The 24321-nt window shown below is 45.2% G+C and overlaps 1 protein-coding gene and 1 non-coding gene across 2 annotated transcripts in view; one reads left to right on the plus strand and one right to left on the minus strand.

Moving 5' to 3' along the window:
• Window positions 1-24321, plus strand: part of VAT1L (vesicle amine transport 1 like) — a 143195-nt gene that overhangs the window by 20674 nt on the left and 98200 nt on the right. The window contains exons 2-3 of the mRNA XM_060131673.1: window positions 3169-3298; window positions 7636-7851. Of these exons, the coding sequence (XP_059987656.1) occupies window positions 3169-3298; window positions 7636-7851 (346 nt within the window). The remainder of the gene's footprint in view (window positions 1-3168; window positions 3299-7635; window positions 7852-24321) is intronic.
• On the minus strand, window positions 6481-6638 carry LOC132510583 (small nucleolar RNA SNORA15). Its single transcript, XR_009537381.1, has one exon. It is a non-coding gene; the product is annotated as a small nucleolar RNA SNORA15 (small nucleolar RNA).

Genomic DNA, 24321 nt, shown 5'->3' on the forward strand with positions numbered 1-24321 from the left:
GGCAAAGAGACAAGAAGTCATAAACCTGGTCCCTTGGATGTGCCCCTTCGTCAAGGGCATGGCTGAAGTTTCCTTAGAGACGGAGTAGGGCGTCATCTGTGAGGGCTCAGTTTCTAGGCTTGGCTTTGATTCGGATCCTGACTTGGACAGTTTCTAAAGATGCGACCTTACACAAGTAACTTAATCTTGTTGAGTCTAAGTTTCCTCATCTAAAAAATGGATATGATAGTTCACACCTCGTAGGAGTGTCATTGAGTCTTAAATAACAAAAGGGAAGTGTTTAGCACGGTTTCTGCCACGAATTGAACCCTCAGTAAATGCTGGATAGGTCCATATCAGGAGGAGGTGTGTGGGCAGGCACCATGAAACAGGTCTGATGCAACACATAAGGGTACTTCATTAACAACTGTTCACCTCCTCTGTGTGTTGAGATGAACAACAATGACCCGTCCTCTGTCCCCTGGGATACACCTCCTTCATGTTTCTGTCCTCAAGTTGGCTGGCATTCTCCACGATCCTGACAGAATCACTGCATGCCTCACTGACAAAATGGGATGCTGCAGGATTTTATAAGGTCTGTCTTAGCCCTTCTCGCTGGAATCAAGTAGCTGGCTCCCGTTTACAATCACTGGGCCCACTTCACGCTGGATGGAGATTGAAGGCCGCCGTATGGAGCAGCGTAGAAAGCATCTAGGATGCAGCCTTCTCCAGGGGCTGGAGCGTTTATGGCACTGTCCAGTCATTTCTTCTGGCATTCTTCCATCAGGGTCTTGGGAAATCCTAAGTTTTCACACAGAGGATATAACACAGTGAGCTGAAACATGCGTGAAATGAGATGGGGTGTTTGACTTGGGACGCAGAAATTCCTTTTATTGTTATACAGCGATGCTTTATTTATTTGATTGTGTCGGAAAATGGACTATTTCACAGAAGTGAAGCTTATAGATACCTGAAGTTTTCCCACTTCAGCTCTGAAACTATTTGTAACTCTTGTGTAATGGGAATCTTCCTAAAATGTATCTCACACGTCAGCCTTCTTCTTAACAGAAGATGCAGATATTATTATTGAGTACTTACTATGTACTTGGCACCATTCTTAATGCTTAACTCTTATTAACAACCCTGTGGCATGGGTGCTACCATAGCCCCCATTTCACAGACAAGGAAATTGAGGCTTAGAGAAGTTGAGTAACTGAGCCAAGGTTACACAAGGAGAAGTCATGGAATTGAGATTTGTGCCCAGATCTCCCCGAGCTCTTAAAAAACTGGCCACATTATTGGAGAACATTTTGGTTAATAAATGACCCTAAGAACTATTAACCATCAAAGCAGGACCTTTGGAAGTCTACACATACATTTCAGGAATGTGTCCATGACGCTGAGCATCCCTTGGCCGCTTTTTAAAAGGAGTTAAGGGACTTCCCTGGTGGCGCAGTGGTTAAGAATCCACCTGCTAATGCAGGGGAAACCGGTTCGAGCCCTGGTCCGGGAAGATCCGACGTGCCACGGAGCAACTAAGCCCGCGAGCCACAACTACTGAAGCCCGCACGCCTACAGCCTGTGCTCCGCCAACAAGAGAAGCCACCGCAATGAGAAGCCCGCGCAAGACAATGAAGAATAGCCCCTGCTCGCCGCAACTAGAGAAAGCCTGCACGCAGCAAGGAAGAACCAACGCAGCCAAAAATAAATAAAATAAATACATTTTTTAAAAAAGGAGTTAGTACTCAAACTGGCAGCACATTTTTTTGGATATTCATGAATATTCCTTCATTCAGTGGATGTTGCTTGAGTCCCTACTGTGTTGCTGTGGGCATAATGTATGCCAGGTATTCTGGAAGCAAAGAAATACGAGGCATGCAGCTGCCTTCAGAAAAGGCACATGTTAGAGATACTTCAATGGGGCAATATGTGCATCTTGCCTCATTTGTGTCCAGAAAAACCTAAAGGAAGGGATGATTCTTGAACCCATCTTTCAAGGAAGTCATCCTCCTTGCCCTTATCCATTCCTTATGGGTGAGACTGATGAGTAGAGACCAGGGGATGTACGTAGAGTTAGATGCTTCCTTGGCTCCAAAGAGGCCAAGGAAGAAATGGGCCACCTGTGTTTAAGAAAGAGTTTGCGTCTTACTTGAAAAGGAAGCTGTGGCCGGACGCTAACGGGCCTTGGGCCAGACCGAGGAGTTTGGTTTCTATAACCCGTGTCTTTCTTAGATGGCAGCTTATGAAAACAGGCAGTACATTAGAACCACAGCTGGTGGGAAAAAATACATGTTGAGTGAGATATGTGTTCCCACTTGATTAGTTCACGGGTGTTAGACGCAATTCCCAATTGTAGCTCTTGAAAAAAATCCAACAGTTCAGAGCATTGGTAGCACCATCAGAATCAAGTATGTGGTTTTCCAAGGCGATGACTTTGATATATTTTAATGATAACTTTCTTATTTCAAAAGTAATATGTTTGTAGAAAATACCTAATGACTTCTCTCAGCCAGAGGTAACTAAAGTTTTTGAAATGAACCCTCCAGTCTTCCCATCCCCATTGGTCCATCACTTTGACATATATTCTTCCAGTCACCCTCCTGCAGCTGGACCCAATGTGGTCTCTTAATGGCTCATAGTCACCATTATGGGTACCGTTTATGGCTCGGCGCTCATGTAAGTCGATGGGATGGTTGAGGTGTGACGGTTGTTTTGAGACCTTTTAGGTTAGGTCTTTTTTCTCTGTTTTTCATAGAATGGCGGATGGCCATTGTCTGGCTGCTTTCCATGTGTCTTCTTATAACCTCTTCCTAGTATATTTTTTACCCTTGATTAACTGCTAGAACAGCTAATGACCAGGCTGGTTAATACATACTTTTAAAATAAGAGTAAGGAGGCTCTGAGTGGGAGCAAAGGGACTCTCTTTTGAATTAGAGCGTGAACTCTGCAACTGCCATTTGAAGGGCTGGGAAAGCATTAGTTGTCTAGAAAGATCACTGCTTTACTTTATTGGTGACATCTAGCTAAGTAACATTACTATTAGGCATGTTTCATCAGAAAATTTAAAAAGAAAGGAGAGAGGAATTGGGGAGCGGGCAAAGGCAGGGAATGGGAAGGAAAGAAAACTCAAGCCAGTGCTTTCTTTCGGATCTCATTGTGAATTTCTCTTTTCATGTTTGCTGTTCACAGTGGTTTAAACTTCATTGACTTGATGGTGCGACAAGGGAATATCGACAACCCTCCCAAGACCCCCCTGGTGCCAGGATTTGAATGTTCTGGGATTGTTGAAGCTCTGGGAGACAGCGTTAAAGGATTCGAGGTAATGTTTTGACTTCTGACTGAAAGGATGATATCTATCTGGAATCCATTAAGATAATAAAAGAGTATGCAAGATATGTTTGAAATAATCTATAACGTGTCTTATTGTTATTGTCTCATTATTTGGGTTTATTAACAGTGGTTGTAAATGATAGGACTTTCCAAACGTCTCATACCTTTCCCATGTACCGTCTCGTTGTTCCTGGCAACGGTCTGGTGAAGGGGCCAGGGGAAACCTTAGCATCCCCTTTATTCATTTTATACAGTTATTAATAAGATTAAAATTAATACAGCTATGAATTTGGCCTTGTATTAACTAAGTGTACATCCCTCCTCTCTCTATCCGTGGCTCTCATTTCCCCATCACTTCAGGCTCAAAAGTCAACTACAAAACGCAAAAGTTGAGGAGAAGTAGCCTCTGTATTTTATAATTGGGTTCCTTTAAATATCTACTTAGCTGATGCATCTAAGCGATCATTTATAAATCGTTATTTCAGACACTGGGAAAGTGGCATTTTTGGATAAGGATTTTAAAGCCGAGGGGAGAGGTAACTGACAATGAGACAGAATCGGCTATGGGCTGGTGGCCTGGGGAGCAGGGCAAGGGATAAAAAGTGTTATTATATTATTCTGACTACTTTTGTACATGTTCAAAATTCCGCATAATAAAATTTTTTTTTATCGCTGAAAAGATGTATGACCCTTCCTACCATTATCATGCAAATCAAGTAGGATCTTGTCTATAAAAACTGAAAAACTATGGGCAAATCAATTGCACAAAATTGCGGTAGTTTGGAGCAAGAAAAAACAGTGGAAATCAGGCATTAAGAGCTCTCGCTCGACTTTAAATGCTTCCCACGGAGAGATGAAGGGACCTCACATTTGAGAATCTACCATAACTAGAAACATGGGGAAGTTACTGTTTTTCAGCCTGCAAGGTAAATATTGTTATCCCCTTAGAGATGAAGTTCAGAAGGGTTCAGTAATTTCCATGCGGTCAGAAAGATAATAAGTAGTAGCTGCAGCTGGATTCAAATCACCAGAGCCTCTTTACTCTTCCTGCAGTCCCACGCTCTTTCCCTCTGTTCTCCACCTGCAACCACTGCGACAGTTAACACAGGGAGAGAAGCGCTATAAAAGGCAAAGCCAGAATGCGCCCTTGGAATTGATTCTGAGGCTGCTCAGCTCTCGGTGCCTCGGAGCCTCAACATACTGTGAAAATAGCAATATGCTCCCGATTCATTACGATGAACGTCTGGAAATCTCATCCCGCTCATCCGTCTTTTTGCCGGTGGTTTCCAGATAACGTGGCAGAAAAACGTTGAGAGAGCAGTAGATGCGCTTTTTCTTTTCTTTCCTATGACTTTACATTTTGTGTCCCCAGGTAAGCAATCTAACCTCACGTGGCAGCACCATCTCTCCCTGAAAGTGCTGCACGTGAGCGCTATGGTCTGCTCTTCGCCCCTCCACGTGGTCCCAAAGGAACAGCTCATACTGTTTGCGCTATTCATCGTGAGCACTGGATAAATAACCCATCATTTTAGACTGTAACAGCAGATAAGGATGTTGTTGGCCTTAGTGTAGAGGGAGGAATCACTGTGCTTGATTACTTGTATTGTTTCCCTTATATGTGATCTTTCTTCTGCTAGTTAGCCCTGACTTGCTATTGTCAAACCGATCCATCACCCCTCCACCCTCCTCCAGTACGTTCAGCTGCACAAACAAACAAAAGCAGCCACCTACAGCTGTCCAGTCAGGGTGTGATTTGGGAGAAAACCAATACTAACAGGCCCTCTGTAATTCTGACTTAAAATTTTCAATCATGTTGGAGATGGGATTCCACACGGCAACACACTGAGTAGCTCTTGGCTTGATGGATTGCAAGGGAGCCTTGAAAAGTTGTTGCCAGAGGCTCAGCACTAAAGGAATCATCTGGGCTCAGTCGCCCAGGACTAATTTCGTTTTTTTAAACAGAATCAAGTAATGAGGTGAATCGGATGTTTAAAAAAAAAAAAAAAGGTTCCCCACCGCTGGACTCTGAGACTGGGGCTGCTGATCTGATGGCTGGTCCTCTTTTTGCCATTTTGATAGTGAAACAAGAAGTCTGGAGCAGTCAACCCTGCTGGGATAGCTACGACCATCACTGCCAAGGTGGTCTGGGCTGGCTATGACCATCACCGTCAAGGTGGTCTGTGACAGCACAACCATCGCTGTCAAGGTGGTGGAAACACTCTTTTCATAGACTCTGTTGACACTGGAGGCCATCAGCTACTCTGTGGTGTTATGGATCTTTGGGTTTGCATGATTCTGTGCAAAGTAGGATGCCAGTGTTAGACCCTAGAGATCCTCTGGTCCAAGCCAGGGCATCTGAGATGATATTCCTGACATCATCATTTGGTTTTTAACGCTTAGACAGCTGTTCCTCTGCTTCATGAAACTCAGTGGGTCGATATTTAGATTTTGATCATTCAACTGTGAAATCCATGAGATCAGGAACCAATCTGTTCTTTTTAAGAGTTAGCATTAATTGTTCTCTCCTCGTTTTACATGCACAGTGCCAAGTGGATTGCATGCATATTATGTCATTTAATCTCCATAAGGACCTGTTCCTAATATTATACCCATTTAAAAGCTGAGAAAACTGAGACTTAAAGAGTTAGACTAATATTCCCAGACTTGGTAGGTTCCCCTGTTGTACATCCTTATATAAATTTATTTCTTCTTTGTAGCACTTAGGTGTAATGAATTAACTATTTGTATCTGGAGTCAGCCTACCTAGATTCACATCCCAGTACAGCTACTCTTTGGCTACATGACTTTGGGCATGTGCTTTAATCTCTCTTTGCCTCAGTTTAAATGTCTGTAAAACCTATGATCATTCGTCTGTAATATGGCGCTGTAACAAAACCCATCTCATAGGAGGTTTTTGTTGTTGTTTTTGAGCAGGGGTGAAAGAGAAATCCTAAACTAGAAAGAAAATAAAACAGTCGAGTCAATCATAAAAATATATATACACTAAAACACACACATATGAAAGCCGTTAATTTACTGAGAAATCACTATGACCACAGCAATCTGAATATTGCATTTAAAAGTTACAGTATAAGCAACTAACATCAAATAGCAGAATGGTTCAATTGAACTAGCACTTGGCAGCTCCTGTAAGCCATCAGTGATAGTTTACTTTGTATTTACCTTTAATAATGATATGCTATGAAAAAAACTTAGCATATGATTATAACCATAACCACTTTAAAGGGAAGACTGCTTTTTTTCTTTTTTTAGAATGGTGTCTGGCTATGTAAACCACTGATAAAAAACCCCACAGTATTCAGCCCTGCCTCATCTAATCATGAGGTAAAGCATGTGACAGCCTTAGGACAATGTCTGCCATATAATACGTGTGCAATAAACGTTAGTTGTTGTTCCTCACGCCCGATGGCATTTTCCTATTTCACTCTAAGCCTGGCTGCTCTTGTTCAATCTCTTGCACTTAGATTTACATGGCTCCTCTGATGGACCACGTTTCACATCCGATGTAATCGGTAATCCATTGATGCAAATACCACAGTGAACTAACCTGGCAAGGAATCTATATGGGGTGGGAGAGAATAGCTGAGAGTAGATTTGACTCCTAGCCCCTTTGACCTTCCCAGTTCCCAAACAGGGAGATTAGATGAGAGGTTAAATCAGTAATATGACCTTCCAACACTAACATTCCACGGCATGTGATGTGATGCACGTTGTATCGACATATTTATGCTCCAGAAGAGGGGTAGAGTCCCTGGCTTCCATGGCCCCTGGGAAGCTTGCACAGATGGACTTCAAGAGCATCCACAGGGACTCCCCTGGTGGTCCAGTGGTTAAGAATCCACCTTCCCAGGCAGGGGACACCGGTTCGATCCCTGGTCGGGGAACTAAGATTCCACGTGCCACGGGGCAACTAAGCCCACGTGCGGCAACTACTGAGCCTGTGCACTCTGGAGCCCACTCGCCACAACTAGAGAGAAGGCTGTGTGCCACAACTAGAGAGAAGCCCACGTGCCACAATGAAGAGCTCGCGTGCTGCAATGAAAGATCCTGCCTGCCGCAACTAAGACTTGACACAGCCAATAAATAAATAAATAAATTCTAAAAATTGTTTCTCGTTAAAAAAAAAAAGCGTCCACAAATGCCTTGAAAGGCAGGTGAGGTGAAGGTGTGCATATTTGAGGGTTTGGGGTTTCTTTTTTTACTGGGAAGGACTCTTTAGTTTTCGTCAGATTCTTAAGAATATTTGAGAAATCTCTCAGAAAAGATTAAGAAACCTCCACTAATTCTGTGCTTCCCTATTCCCAGATCGGGGACCGTGTCATGGCATTTGTCAATTACAATGCCTGGGCAGAGGTGGTCTGCACACCAGTGGAATTCGTCTACAAGGTCCCAGATGACATGAGCTTCTCCGAGGCCGCTGCATTCCCTGTGAACTTTGTCACGGCCTACATGATGCTCTTTGAAGTTGCCAACCTGCGAGAAGGGATGTCTGTGCTCGTGCACTCTGCTGGCGGTGGTGTGGTGAGTGGGGTGCTTGTGGGGCCTCCTCCCCAGGGTCAGGATGGAGGAAGTGCAGTGACACCCAGCTGATGACGAGATTCCTGTGTGAGCTGTGTCCATTCATAGGGATGAGCGCTATGGTTCTGGTGAAGCTCACATGGATGGTGGAATTTGTACAGAGGATTGCGTGTGGGGTAGGATGAGCCTCAGGGATGGTTTCCCTGGAGTCTGGAAAGGTCTCCAAGATGGCGTGTTAGGACTCAGTGTGTCTCAGAGATGGATTCTGTAGAGAAGCACTCTCATTCTTGGTATCTCAGTGAGCTGTTACGTCAATCATCGCGAGCCGCTTCGTAAGTCGTGTACTACTAACATTAGCTGCAACACCAAAACGGAGGATGATTTACTTTTCCAATAAGTTGCCACGAATTCGTGACGCTTCCCATAGTAATGGCGCCCTTATTCATTTGTGTTCTGATATATTTTCTTGAGTGGGAGAGAGGTAGACAGAGATTGTCCTAGCACAACAGGAATTACACTTTAACCTAAGTCTACCCATGAGAGTGGCTGCCTACGTGAATGTCATCTGTAAGGTGTGTTTTTGACAAGGGGGGAAATAATGGAAATTAAAATCGCTGCTCTGGAGCTAAGGGATGGCATAGGTTTCTTCCATGGTTTGGATGGGTCTCGGTACCAGTCACTCCATATGTATTGCACAGCTGTCCCGTGGCAAGCACTGTGTTCCCATCGTGGTCTACTGGGGTTGGAGGAGAACTCTTTGAGAGTAGGAGACATTACTCATTAATTCAACAATTATGTATCAAATACATACTATGTCTTGGACTTTATGGGAATAGAGATTAAAAAGAGAAGGTCCAGATACACCATCCAGTATCTGTGTGAGAGGTTCTTGGTGTTGGGGATTCTGTGGTTTGATGAACTCAGAGATGAACTCTTAGGTTAGGTGTATCTTGATGTTTTCACTGGAGGTTCTACTAACATTGATTTTTTTTTTTTTAAATCTTGGCTTTCTACAACTACCAAAACCCTACATAGTGTTAAGCACATTTCCGGTTTTCCTTTCCAAGAAGACAAGCTCACATACAAAAATGTGAAGGCAGAGACGTGACACTTTAGGAATGCTTTAAGAGGAGTCCCGTCAATCACTTTAGCAAATTTGCCAATGTCTTTTGACCATGAGTAAAGATACAATAAGAGTTAAAATATCCCTCAGAAAAGAAATGGATTTTGGTGCCACTGAATCTGTTAACAGCAAGCAAGCCATTTAGAATGCTGGCATTTATGAGCTCGGTGCGCTCAGCATACAAAGCATGAGAGACCTGTTTTCATATTATCAACATAAGCGCCAGGCTTTACGATGGGGCTGGACTCAGTTCTGCTGAGAGTCCATGTTGAAACATTGGCACTGATGATGTTTCGTTTCATGTTTTGATTTTGTTTGTTTGTTTGAGTTTGTTCTTGGAACCAAGAGAAATGTATCAGGGACATGGGTCTCACAGAAGAGAAAAAAAGTCTTGGAAAATAACAAAAGTTCTTATCATGCCTTGTTCTAAGCTCACAGACGGTACAACAGCAAGAAATAAAATGTGAAACAGATGAAGGAACTGGGGAGAAGGGACAGTGAGGGTAGGTAACTAAGCTGCCACATGTAACGCGGGCTTTGATGTGCTAAAGCTTTGTTGAAGGCTCTTGCTTCCTAATAGTGAGTTGTGCAAAGAGAAAAATGACCAGTCACGTGCACTAATGTTCATTTGATGGAAATAAACCAGTTATTAGGAAAACCATAACTAGTACTGAGTTTTAAGACTGGGGGAATCTTTCTCTGTGGTTTCTCATAAGAAATCTATGCTGACAAGCAATGAACATCCATCAACAAAACGGTTATAATAAATGCAATGTCTGTGATGCCTTTCCTTATGGTGTGCTTGTAATGTAGTCCAATAGCACCGAAGTAATGCAACATTTAGCAAAAGCAAATACCCTAGGCCAAGAAGGATGTGGTCTGGCTTAATCCATGGACAGTTGAAGGGTGTGGTTGGACTGCCCAGCTTTCAGGTGGGTGGGTCTCCTTAAATAACATTTTTCCAATCAAGATTTGCTAAGTGGTTTTGCGCACAGAGTTCAAGGTTTCCCTGAGAGGAAAGTTTTTTGGCCAAGTGCATAACCACATACGTGAATGCTTAAGCAAGCTGAGGTGGAACTGACACTGTCTTACAAAACCCAACAAGTTCTAAAGGGAGCCCAGACCATTTCACCACCCCACGGTGGAAAGACCAGCGAGTCACCCCAGGGCAGAACTAGACTCCTCCCAAGAAGACAGCCAGCCACAGCTCTCATGATGGGGGGAGCTCCCTGGGGAGTACTTTTTATGCATTATCTGTGATACCCTGGAGAGGTGTGGAGCTGCTTCCCATCACTGTTGGGTAGGTCTGGTGTGGTTGCTGTGGTAGGCAGGATGATTCCCTTCCCCCCCACACACACACCCCAGATATCTATGTCCTAATCCCTTACATGGCAAAAGGAATTGTGCAGATGTGATTAAGGAAAGGACCTTGAGATGGAGAGACTATCCTGGATTATCCAGGTGGGTCCGAGGTACCCATAAGGGTCCTAAAAGATGGAAGAGGGAGGGAGGAGAGTCAGAAAGAGATTCAGAGATGTTACCCTGCTGGCTTTGATGATGGAGGAAGAGACCGTAAGCCAAGACATGTGGGCAGTCTCTACATGCTGCAAGAGATAAGGAAAGGGATTCTCCCCTGGAGCTTCCAGAAGGAACGCAGCCCTGCTAAAACCTTGATTGTAGCCGAGTGAAACCCATTTTGGGGAATTCCCTGGCGGTCCCGTGGTTAGGACTCTGCGATTCCACTGCAGGGGGCCCGGGTTCTATCCCTGGTCAGGGAACTAAGATTCCACAAGCCACGCAGCGTGGCCAGAAAACAAAAAAACAAAAAACCATTTTGGACTTCTGATCTCCAGAGCTGTAATATAATACATCTGTATATAATGTAATACAGATTACATTCTTACTTATCCTATTACAGTAAACTCTAATAGAATAAATTGGTTTTGTTTATTTGCTTTTAGCCATGGACTTGGTGGTAATTTGTTGCAGCAGCAATAGAAAACGAATACAGCCACTTTCTCTGGGCTGCCTCCCTTCCCAGTGTGGAAAGCCCACAGAGGCCTGAAGAAAACACAAGTAACAAGTAACAGAACTAGGATTCACACCTTAATCTGGCTGATTCTAAAATCTATTCTCTTTCCACTTGACAACCCAATCATTCATTCCTTCACTTATTCATTCATTCAACATATATTTGTTCATCTTCTACCTTAGTGCCAACTACAGACATTTCAAAGAGCCAAAGACTATGGCCTGGGTACATGTTTCCTAATTTGATGATGATGACAAAGAAAGTTCAACCTAATTAGGATAAAGTTTCCTAAACTGAGTTCATATAAAGTGTGCAGTTGTAATGGCACCAAGACTTCTGTCTGATTTTTATCAAAGGCTGTGATGGGATATTTGCAGATAGGAAGTGAGAAATGCCACCCTAAACTGTAATATGGAAGGAAACTTTAATATATTATAGGAAAATAATTCAATCCAGAGCCAGTCACTTTCTCATTGGAACTGCCCAAGTGTCAACACTGCTCTGTCACATCTCTGAAGACATTGTTGATTTCCTCTGACAGTAGCACGGCCAGATGGTGTAAGACAATAACGCCACTAATGAAATCTTTAGAACCTGGCTGAAGATTCCTCACAATCTCATAAAGGAAAAGTAAGAAAATACATAAGCAAGTGGGGCTCTTGTCAGGAACTCCCTTAGAGGGTTTTGCTGCCAATCCCATTAACAAGCTGCCATGGCCTTGAGCATCTTAACTGGGGGTGTGCTCCATTTCTGGAGAATAACCTTACTGTTTCTGTGTGGATATTTGCATCCATGTCTGACATCTGATGCTTTCCGGGCTTTCAGAGCCCTTTGACCTTTTTCATCATCTCATCTGAACAGAGAGAACAGAGATGGGCCGCAGATCTTGGAAAGGAAAGCAGAATTTAACTTTCTGACAGAGTTAAATGGCTACTTAAATTCCATTCATTATGGATGCGGCATTTCCCAGTGTCATTCAGATCACTTCCAAGGAGCTACCAGAGAGGGAGGGCCAGAATCTACAGGGGCGCATCATGAGCCCCGCCCCCCCGACCCTACATAAGGGCTCATGCGTTGGGGGTCCTTCCTGAATGGCTTAACCATACATCATTAACCATACACCATTCTAACACGAACCTGGGAAAGCATGGGGTGGGCAGGAATCCTTAGTGTGGTGGAGGAATGGGACATATTGGAGAGTCACTCCATGTCAGCAGAAAAGACACAGCCATCTGCAAGATCACTACAGGAGAACAGTTTGTTGAAAACAAAACCATTGCTGATCATGAACAGCACCAACATCTACCCAGCTACAAGTCAGCGACCCCCAAATCATGGTTAAGTCTTCTCCAGGTGCCTCACGTTTGAAATCCTGTGATTCATTCCTGCCACATCATAAATGCAGTAAACGTTTGTGAATCAAAAGCTGTTGCAAGCCATTTTTTTATGTTCTAGAAAAGCTATTTTTTGAGCTAAGGAGGGCCCCATCATTGAGTTAATCTCAGAAAAAAACTCCTTCCTAGGGATCTTGTGAATTTCAGTCTCGTAAGCAATCTTTGGCGGTCTAGCTCATGCCATCCCGCGTTCTGAATATTCTTCTGAGTTTTCTGTCTGCATCCAGTTGCATTATTAATTGAACGTGGCCTCCTTTTCATGGCCCTGTGGCTGTCTCACCACCCCCCATCATCCCATGGTACAGCTATGCTCAGTCTGTACCCTTCAGCACTCCAACTAGAGGGCGCATGCATGAGATCTCAGAGCTGGAAGGAGACAAAGACACCAAGTTTTGTTGCACACTAGCTGTTGAAAACGTTATTCATCTAGCCCTCATAACAACCCTTCCCGTGGGAGAGTACGTGGCAGTGAAGAGTTCAGATCACGAGCTCTAGAGCCAGACTCCCTGGGCTTAATCCCAGCTCCATCTTCCCAAGCCCTCTAAGGCTCTATTTCCTCACTTGTAAAGTGGAGTGACATCAGGGCTAGCCTCAGGTGGCACTCGTGTACTTGGAGCAGTGCTTGCACGTGATAAACACCCAGCGAAAATGAGCTATCGTAATTTCCCAGATTCAGAATTTCAGTGTTGTTCCCAAGGCTGCAACGTCCATTAGGAGAAAAGCTCAAATGTGAACTTAAAATCCAGGGCCAGGAACTCCCAATCCAGTGCTCTTGAGACTAGCCCACAGCAGTGGCCTCGGAATCGTCTGCACCTCCTCTCCTGTCTTCTGCCTGCCCCACCCTGTGCCCTGGACAAGAGAGTCTTCACTATAGCAAGACCTCCTGGTCCCCAGGGGCCTGCAACGCTAGGAAACAGAACCTCTGAAAATTTAAAGAGGACAAAGTGCCTCTGTCATATCCTTCCTGAATAATCCAAGAGACGAGGATTAACTGCCTCTCGGCATCAGCAGGAAGGGCTGTGGCCTGGGGGCTCCCTGGGAAGGTTAAGACCCTTATTCCATAACTGTTCACCTCAGGTAACAGGTCCTCACCCTCCTAAATGTCAAAGATGCTGCAGAGACGTGTCATGGACCAAGGCCCCACCTCCCTGCTTCCAGAAATCTCTGATGCTGGCCAGTGCATGACTCCTCACAAGTCAGCAATATGCCTTAGGTTAAGAAAGAATATATCTAAAAACATTTCTTCCAAGCTAGGTTGGTCTATGTCCGCAAAAGCCTCACGTGGTCTTTATTCTAGTTGCTTTTAACTCATTGACAGTAAGTCATGACTGAGCCAAAGAAACTGTCTTTATTACAGATATTATAAAGGTTAAATTAGGCCTCTGAGACAGGATTCATTCGCTCAATATTTGTTGAACATATGTATCAGCTCATGAGGGAATAAAAGCTAAAATAGATGGAATCCAGTAATTTCCATACACTGTCTGTGAGGTAGATACTACTACATCCCCATTTCAACAGAGGAAACTGAGACACAGAGAGGTTAAGTTACTTGCTTCAGGTCACACAACCATGGAGAGGATGAACTGGCATGTGAACTTGGGTCTCTTTGAATACAGAGGCTACGTTTGTAAGTACTGGGAGGCCATGCTCAGAGAAATCGTGCTTCTGCTTAGAATGGAGTGGAATGGATTCCAAGCTGTGGGTTTTGTTGGTGAGCTTCCTTCCCGAGGAGCTGAGGACAACCTGGGGTTACTCAGGAGAGCTATCTTCAGGAGGAGGGGAGCATCTTCTGTTGACAAGACCATCCTTTCAAAGAATCAGGCAGATTTAGTGCTGAAGCTGCCCTTGACGTTAACTGTCCAGCTGGAAATAAGCCCTAGGTTGCCATGTCCACGAAGGCGGGGATGGTGCGATCTCTTCATCCCTGTATCCTGAGCACAGAGCCCACTGCCCAGCACACTGGGGTTACCTGATAAATATTTGTAGAGGAAATGGAGGAAGAAAGGGGCCAAAAGGCAGCATTCAAGTTAATTATGAAGACAGTGTAGAACTTAAGGACCCGATTCCAAAGTCAGAGCTGGTTTTCATCCTAGCTTCTGTATTTGCCAGGTGAGGGACCTTGAACAAGCACTTTAACTTCATTGGATCTTGTTTCTTCATCTGTTAAAAATGGGTATAATACCTATCTCAGTTTTTGTATGGTGTTTTAAAAGATGATTATGGGGGCTTCCCTGGTGGCGCAGTGGTTAAGAATCTGCCTGCCAACGCAGGGCAGGGGACACGGGTTCGAGTTCTGGTCCGGGAAGGTCCCACATGCCACAGAACAACTGAGCCCGTGTGCCATACAACTACTGAGCCTGTGCTCTAGAGCCCGCGAGCCACAACTACCGAGCCCACGTGCCACAGCTACTGAGCACGCGCGCCTAGAGCCCACGCTCCGCAACAGGAGAAGCCACCGCAATGAGCCCACGCACCGCAACGAGAGAAAGCCCGCGTGCAGCAATGAAGGCCCAACGCAGCCAAAAATAAATAAATTAATTAATTTAAAAAGAAAGAGGATTATGGAATGGCCTTTGCAAGCTAGCTGCCACAGAGGAAACCCAAGTGTCAGCTGCTGCTATTACTAATCATCGTATTATTATCTATCTGGTTAGAAAATATTACTCACTGCCACTCTGGCATTTAGAGCCAGAAGCAAGAGAGCAGCAAATAGGACGGTCAGTTGGCGGCTGGTTGTTGGAACTTGGAGCAAGGGGCAGATAAAGCCGACCTCAGCATCCTTCGTTTATCTTCCCTGACAGGAGGCTGCACAATGGTCTCATGAATTAGTGGGGTTGTCACATAAGCCCCTTTTCAAACATCACTTCCCTAAAACACCTAAGACATAATTAGACTTTAAGAAGATTTACCTCTGTAGTTCCAGGCCTTGGACATGTGCCAAGAACTCCAAATACAGACTAGACTTTGCTGAGTTTATATAACCCCAGGGACCCGCCCACTTCCCCAGCAACACACCCAAAAGGCCACAGTTGCTTTTCAGAATATTACTGCCCATATTAGGATGAAAACAAATCAATTCAGCTGGGAAAGAATGAGATGTGTAGCAAGAAGCAGCCTCGTCTGTTCTCATGGGTACCCACCAGGCTATCAGCCATGGTCCTGGGTACTCTACCCACCCCGGCCAGCCACTGGTCCCTCTGATGGTGTCCATCCTGCAGCTCACAGCTCACTCCATGAGAAACTCAACAGAATCCCCACTCCTCCCCTGTTCAAAACGTGTTCAGGCTTCTCAGCGGTATGACCTGATATACAGATGAACATTCAACCCCACCTCTCCTCATGCAACCTGCAGTCCTCCTCCCACTCCGCCTCCCCATTCTTCCCACCCACCCCCACCAAGCTTGGTCATTATTCCCCTCCCTCCCCACCCCCAGCCCCTGTCTCTGTCTCTCATCTCTCTTTGCTTGGCTCTCTTTCTATCTCTTTGTCTATCTTTCTGTCCGTTTCTCGGACTGTATCTCTATCTCTTGCTCCTTTCTTTCTCTTCCTCTGTACCTTTCTCTTCTTCCCTCTCTCTTCTTTCTCTCCTTCCTCCCTTGCTTTTATCTTTTTTCTCTTTCCTTCCGTCCTTCCTTCTTCCTTCCTTCCTTTCTCTTGTTCTCTCTCTCCCCCCTTCGCCCTCCCTCCCTTCCTTCCTTCCTTCCTTCCTTCCTCCTTCCTTTCTTCCTCCCTCCCTCCCTCCCTCCCTCCTCTCTCTCTTTCTTTCTTCATCTATCTAGTATGAGCCCTGAGGATCACTGCGTTAGTCTCTGGGTATATAAGAATGAGCACCATAAGCCTGATCCCACCATCCTGAAGCCTGCAGTCTTGTGACTATAATACATATTTACCAGGGACACATGAATCATCGATGACAGTGGTGTAGGCACTAAGGGGGGAGGAGATGGTGCTGTGACTGTAGCACAAGGGACCTAAGCACCTGGTCTAGGGAGTCAGAGATGACTGCATGAGGAACTAAACTTAGAACTGGTATTTAAGGATGAGGAGGTGGAAAGAGTGAAGGGATGAGGGAAGGAGGTTATGAGAATGGGCAATAATGTGGATCTGGGTCCATTCAAGAAACTGACCAGAGTGTGGCAAGAGAGGAGAAGAATAGACAAAAGGGGACAGTGAGGGAGTGGCAGATGAATAACCACATAGCAGCCATGTTGGCAATTTTATCCTTATCCTTATCCTAAAAGCCATGCGGAAATATAAGAGGGTTTTGAGCAGAGATTTAACTCATGGTTGACATTTTTATAAGATCCTGTGTTGCTGAAGGGTGAATAGATTGGAGCAGGTCAGTGTGGAAGCTGGGTGATTGAGGGATGGCTATGTTCTTCAACTTCTCTCATTAGAGCAAATACAGTCCTGGATGCCTGAATGCCAGATATTCAGGCATCCAGGACTCTATCCTTTGGTCTGACAGCATCACAGTGCAACCCTGGATAAGCCCTTTCCCATCTTGTGCCTTAGGTTTTTCTGTAAAACAAGGTAGACCGGATGTTTCTTCTGTAAAATGATATAGAGCCAATGGTTTCCAAGGCCCTGTCCACCTTCCTTGGTGATCCTGTGCTTTCTTGTGATGCTGCCAGTCTTTACCTCCTAGATGAAAACCTCCTTACCTATCACTCTCCTCACCTGCACCAACTCCCCCCACCATGATCCCCTTCTTTAAATTTTTAGAGTCAAGAGAGATAGTTAACCGTTGTGAAGCATTCAGTCTTTGGAACAGACTTCCTGAGTTTGCATCCTGATTTCTCTGGCTTATTACTCAGCTGTGCTTTCGTTTCCTCATGTATAGTTATTATACTTATCTCATAGTATTAGGAGGCTTGAATGAATCAATATGTGTAAAACATTTAAACAGTGCCTGAACCTAGTAAGCACTCAAAAAAATGTTACCTAATAAAACTCGTGGATGCTGTGATGTGCCATCTAGTGCGCCCTTCAGGACTGAGGTACTCATTTCCCCGAGATGGCAGGAGCACTGGCTACTGATGACTCATGGCTGTAACCCTCCCCAGTAATAGTCCTCAGCGGAAGGGAGCAGCCTTGCTCAAGGTTTCTGCCCCTTGCTGGGGCAGCCCCCATCGAATCACTGTTGAATGCACGGCTACAGAAGCCCAGTCCCCTTGCCTCAACAGAGATAGCTCTGAAGGGCTAGCCCATCTTTGGAGCTCCTTATGGGACCGATTAGAGCATCTCTTGCAGCTGCACCACAGCTCTACCTCTCTGTCTGCCCAGCTCTGCTTCCCTCACTGCTCTGCAGATGCTGTTCCTGGGAGTACTTCCCAATAAACATTCTGCATGCAGGTCTCCACTCAGAGTCCTTTTCCAGAGAACCTGGCCTACGACAATTATTGTGATGACCATTACGATTACCGTCACCATATCTGTAGCCCATGCAAACCTGCTTGCCTACCTGGTCCATTGGTCGAATTTCCAATGACGGCCATCATTTAGACCTTGCTTCCCAGCCCTATGCTTAGTTCTGGAAGCTTATCTTCTTTTTTCTGAGAATCATTCCTGTTGTCTAGAAGTCTGCTGAGTGCCCAGAAGAAGCTAATTAGTGCTAATGGGTTGAATAAGTGTGTGGACGAGGGAGCTGGTGAATACTTGCTTTTTCCTAAACCGTTTGGGCTCCACTTGATTAATAAACCCAGGATATATGCCAGACAAAACATCGGAATAACTTCACAATATGGCCCTGAGCTGGGTACACTGGGCCCTGGGCTTGAGTCTCCTATGGGGGGGTTTGCTTTCAGTATCAAGAAGAGAGAAATAAAGCTATTCTGGGCTCAGCTTAAAGAAGAGGAGCTCAAATAAAAGATTAAAGGTGTATTTCTCTTTATTTCGACAAGCTACTAAATCCTCAGGACCTTGGTTTCCTCATCTTCATAATGAGGATGAAAGTGTTGATATGAATAGTCAGTGAGTTAATTCATATGGAACTGTGGTTTTCCTTGGGTCCCACGCCAGACCTACTATGGAATCAGAAACTCTGGGATGGAAGCCAACAATCTGTGTTTTAACAAGTCCACCAGGAAACTGCAATGCGTGGTCAAGTTTGAGAAGCAGTGAGGCAGAGATCTTCCAGCAGAGCCTGACACTCAGAAGCTCACGAGGAATTAGATACCATTGTCATTTGTGTGGCAGAGCTCTGTAATGGGCGATGCACAGGAAATGTCACGCATTAAAGGATGTATTAGTATTCATTTCTACCTTCTGTGTGAGTATACGTTAGTTTAGGTTTATTAGGGCACAGAGGCTTAGATTCCTTGAAATCCGAGCTTCAGCAATTTACTGGATGATCTTAACCAAGGTGCTTCATCTAAGTCTCAATTTCCTTGTGTATAAAATTCACATCAGAACGAATGCTTTGTTAATGGTTTGAGATAATGGTTAACTTTTAAATCCACATAGCTCACTCCAGGTTTGCGACTGCTCCAGGTCTGAGACTGCTCCTAAGCTTGCTGTGTAGGTAATGAGATAACAGAATCCTTAACACAATGCCAGCTCCAAGTGACGGCACAGTAAATGGTGCCTGCGATCCTGTGCAAATCATGCCCTACCTCAGAGAGAAGAAGTAATGGAATAATTATCCTGCACGCATTTTTGTGTTTGCTAATAAAAGCAGATGTGCAACCCAGCTTATTGTATGAGAAGGAGGGAGTTCCTCATAAAATGGTACCCATCTGTGTCACAGGGGAATGAATGGTTATTTTCAAAATCTCACAGCTGTGAACTCTTCCACTTTTGAGCTTTTCTCATGCCCAGCCTCTCGGGCCACGTGTCCAGCTGGTGGAAGGGCTGACTTCTTGATAGAGGAGGAAGTTTGTGGTCCGAGAATGTCAGGAACACACTTTAGTGTAAAGTGACAAGAGAAACAACCCACGAGGAGTACTTGGACACACTAAGGATGCTGTTTATCCTCCTCGGGTTCATTGCTTACTTTGTGTCCGTAAAATCTGTCTGGCATTCACATCCTGTTCCTCCACCTGGAGCAGGCATTCAGTTTTGTGTGCGTCAGAAAACATACAGACGGGAGGTTCTGACCAAATACACAGCCACTTAGGAAGGAATATGTCTCCTCATGTGGTTAGGTTAGGTTAGCCCTCTGGCCTTGGCAGACGTGGGTTCAAATCCTGGCCCTCTATTTGCTGATTGTACAACCTGGGGCACATTTCTTAACTTTTCCAAGTCTCATTCTTCTCGTTTGTAAAATGAGAAAACTCATTTAATGTATACGAGTAGTCAACACAGCACATGACACCCACTCCGCTATTTTTAACTGTACTACCGGCAATGATGTTAGACCGTCCGGCGTGGATTTAAGGAGACAGATATTCGAATTACATAGGCACTCTTGTTTTTGCACTTTTTTTCTGCCCTGTCCATCCTCAGGTTAAATTGGGTTTGCGATAACTTCAGTCTCAAACCTGGAGTGAGCTAGATGGATTTAAAAGTTAACCGTTAACTCAAAGCCCTCCTGCATGACAATGACATATTTCCCTGAGCACTTCTAAATGCGCATATGTAGCTCTGACGTCAGTCGGCGGCGCCCTTTTTATTCCCTCCTTGACAGATTGTCCCCCCACCAACGGTGGTGGTCTTGGGGGCAGTGGAGGGGCACACGGCTGCCTCCTATTCTCTCTGATAGATGTCCGGGCCACGGTCACACTGTGCCAGGTGTACAGGGATGCCGTGAATGTCAGCGAGCTGACAGCAAGTCCCATCGGCCATCGGCCTGTCTCCTGAACACCATGCTTTTTAGAGCTGGAGCTTCATTGTTCTGACAAGGAGATGACTTGCTTGGTGACTGGTAGAGCCTGGAGGCTGCTTCCTTGGGAGGTAAGAGTCTTGGGCTCAGCCTAGGGTTGGGATGAGGTGTCAAAATAAGAGTCCCAAGTAGTTCAAGGACAAGTCTGGACTCCACTTTTTTGGAAAGCAGTAGTGGTACCCCAGACTGTCCATCGGGGGACGCTATCAAGGCCTTTCAAAATCAGGCTGGTCACTCTTTTCCAAGGGGAGACTCTGAAAACTCTTCCTGGGGCTGAATAAACCTGAGGGTCTGTTGACACAGAGCAAGATATACAGATGCCCATTTTGTGGAGACGAAGATGCGTAAGGCCTCGGGAAGACTCCTCAGTCTCTGGAGGAGACAGATAAGCAACTGCATACATGAACTAGAGTTTGGAGTCTGCACTAATAAAAGCACTGGAAGCATTTGGGAGAAAGAGGGGCTAATTCTTTATGGGGGAGGGATGATATGTCAGCAGAATTCTCACGGACAAATAGTTTTTCAGGTTGCCAGGAAACACAGCACAAAAGCCCAAGGGAAGTATGGAGTTGCAAGTACCCGGTAGGCAATGACAAGTGAGGAAGGAAGACAGGGCTGCATCATGTGGTCCCTGATCCGCCTGCGTGTGAGGGCGGCTTCACGAGACTCTTCCCCCTTTCCCTACTCTTGGCACAACTATTTGAATTTTATTCATAACTCTTTGAATAGATAAAACTGATGGATGAATGAGGTCTAAGATAATACCTAGTAGCAATTTTTTTAAAATTTAATTGTAAAATTCCAATTTTTCAAATTCTGTGAAATACATATGTATATATATGGATTTAAGCATGGGAATGTATGTGTTGCTTAGTTTTTTAAAACCATGGTGCCAAGTGCCTTGCTCTCATTATTTTACGTGTGCTTACACCAACCCCATGTAGTATACACCATTATCATCAAGCCACTCCAGGTAGTATATACCATTATCATCAAGCCACTTTGAGATTCAGGACATGGAGGCTTGCGGAAGCGAAGCTCATGACCCGAAGCCACGTGGCTGGCAAAGATGGAGACAGAATTCACGCTCAGATGGGCCCTTCTCAAAGCCCGTGTTTTAAACCACGAAGGCAGGTCAGGAAACGAGGAAGGAGACGGCGGGATCCATCTGCTCAGGCTTTCTGCCTACTCAGCTATTTTTGGAACATTGAAGCGACCTTGCTACAAGCTGTCTTTTCCAATGGTGTGTGGGGTCACACTGGCCTCTGAGGAGCCAGGCGGGCAGTGGAAGAGCAGTAGTGAAGCTTGTGGGGCGGTGGCGGGCAGGGGAGTTGGTGGTGCTATGCACCAGGCCAGCTTAGACGGGTGGGTACCCTCCTCCCCCCGTTCTCCGGAGCCGTAACAGAAGGTCAATCCCAGTAGGGTTGCCAGATTTAGCAAAATACAGATTTTATCTGGCAATCCTTCCTTCCCAGGGGCCCCTGAGCCCTCCCACAAAAAGTTCTAAACCTTTCAGGGAACTAATTACACTAGTGAGGCTGAACTCCTGGATTTGAGATGATTAAGAGATGCATCCAGGCAGGAATGCATTAAGGAGGGCAAATATTTTAAGCCCCAAGAGAAGTGACTGAAAGGAGCCCTGTTCTCTAGAGCCCATCCCCGTGATGAGAAAGTGGCTACGTGCTCAATGCCAAGACTGGGACTCCCCTTCCCAGGGCGAAGCAGAGGGCAACTTTACTGCCACTAACCCCCTGCCCCATGCTGCTCAGGGCTCTTCCCCAGCCCCGCAGCCCCAGGACAAGGGAGGAGACAGGAGAGGAGACTTCCTCTGCCAGAAAGTACATGAGGCAGGTAGGGGACCCTATTCCTTCACCCAACAGACCTTTATTAAGCACGTACTATGTGCCAGGCAGCATGCTAGATGTCTAGAATACAGTGGTAAATAAGGGAGATAGGCACACAGCCAAAGATCAAACAAATATATGCACGTATAGACATATTATATATATACACACACAGACATACATATACATATATATGCATATCCATATCTATTACAGGATATATACACGGAAAGGATCAAGATGCTATCATAGAGAATAAACAGGGAGGAAGACACACTGCAGATTGAATCATCAAAGATGACCTCACCGAGTGGGTGACATTTAAGCAGAAACAAGGTGGTAATTATGTGAAAAGCAAGAAAGAAGTCCACTGCAGGCTTAAGGAAACTGCGAACACCCGAGGCAGGAATTGCTGATGGTATTAACTCATTGGAAGAGGATTATTCTTGTCTAATCAGAGTTGCCTCGCTGAGATCTAACCTGTTACCCACTAGGCTTTGCGGCAGACGCCCCGGCTGCCCAGCCATACCCACCCCCTCCGTCTCTGAGGTCAGCATGGTCCCAGTTCAGGCCAGCAGATTCCTGCAGCTCTCTGCCTGAGGTCATTTTTTCTGGTTTGCAACTTCGCCTTTGCTTGGGGCAAGGTGGAAGTGTCTGGGAGTTCACGCCCCCCAGAAGCATCCTCAGCAAATGAGTGACAGGACTTGCGGGGATAAATACCTGAGCTTCCTCCCCCAGGTGGGAGAATCAGCAGGTGTGTCCTACATGGCTCCTCAGAAGGTCCCCACTAGAGACGCGCTCCAGCTGTTCACTGCGGTGAGCCGTTTTATAGGTTCCTAGGCTTTCCTTCCTCTCCTGACTTAACTACCGTACTCCTTCATCTTACTTCCTGGGATCAATTTCCAAATAAACCATATGCACACGAATCTTTATCCGAGGGTGTACTTTGGGGGAAGCCCAAACCTTCTGAACAAGTTATTCATGACCAGCCAGAGATGAACTCAAGCATCCCTCCCCATCATTTCCTGCCCACCCACCTCGTCATCTCCAGCCATGCCCATCTGTCCATCTTCCCCTTGCAACCACGCACGTTTCAACCCTGCAGCCTTTGCTAGCTCCTCTTATTTCTCCTCCTGGAACATTCCTATTCATCATTTAAATGTCACTTCCCTTTGGAAGCCTTTCTTGCCCTTTCATCTCTACACCCTCAACATAGTGAATATTTCCTAACCATTCAAAATAATGATGTTAAAGAATGTTTCACAGTTGTATTACTGATAATGCCTTCACCAGACTGCATTCATCCATTCATCCATCCATCCAACCATCCACCCATCACCCACCTCCACATGCCAGACACTAGCATGCTACAGTTGTCCTCGGGTCTTCCTGTCTACATCTTGAGGTCAGAGTGGGTCTTGGGCATCTCTCTGCTTCTAGCACATAGCACAGGGTCCATGTGGAGTGGGTGCTGGACAATTGTTGGATCAAATTAAATTGATGAACTTCACCTGTTCCAGGCAGACAGCATCTGTGCAATGATAGTGAGGTTCTTGATTACACAGAGAAGGATACATTTATTAAGTATGTGGAATTAACAGATGAGTATGTTATCAAATTTGAACCACACGTAGACACCATTTCATTCCTTAAGATAGCTTGCAAGCTATTAAGTCAGGAGCCATGTTTGATTTCCCAATACCAACATGTATTCTTCAAAGCCAAAATGACCATCGGCAGGCTCTACTTTATCAGTCTGTGGACCACAAGGTCTGGAATTCCTGCGTTGCCTCCCAGATCTTCTCTTTAGAACTATACTAAGCTGTTCGACCTTATAATTTATACTGGTAGGGTTGCCATATAAAATACAGGATGTAACCCTACCTACTGGCAATGTCTGGCATGGACATGTATACACTACCAAACGTAAAATGGATAGCTGGTGGGAAGCAGCCGCATAGCACAGGGAGATCAGCTCGGTGCTTTGTGACCACCTAGAGGGGTGGGATAGGGAGGGTGGGAGGGAGGGAGACGCAAGAGGGAAGAGATATAGGAACATATGTATATATATGACTGATTCACTTTGTTATAAAGCAGAAACTAACACACCATTGTAAAGCAATTATACTCCAATAAAGATGTAAAATAAATAAATAAATAAATAAAAAGAAATAATCAAGGGCTTCCCTGGTGGCGCAGTGGTTGAGAGTCCGCCTGCCGATGCAGGGGACACGGGTTCGTGCCCCGGTCCGGGA

This window comes from Lagenorhynchus albirostris, chromosome 19, assembly GCF_949774975.1.
Source record: "Lagenorhynchus albirostris chromosome 19, mLagAlb1.1, whole genome shotgun sequence".
In the NCBI taxonomy this organism is placed as follows: domain Eukaryota; kingdom Metazoa; phylum Chordata; class Mammalia; order Artiodactyla; family Delphinidae; genus Lagenorhynchus; species Lagenorhynchus albirostris.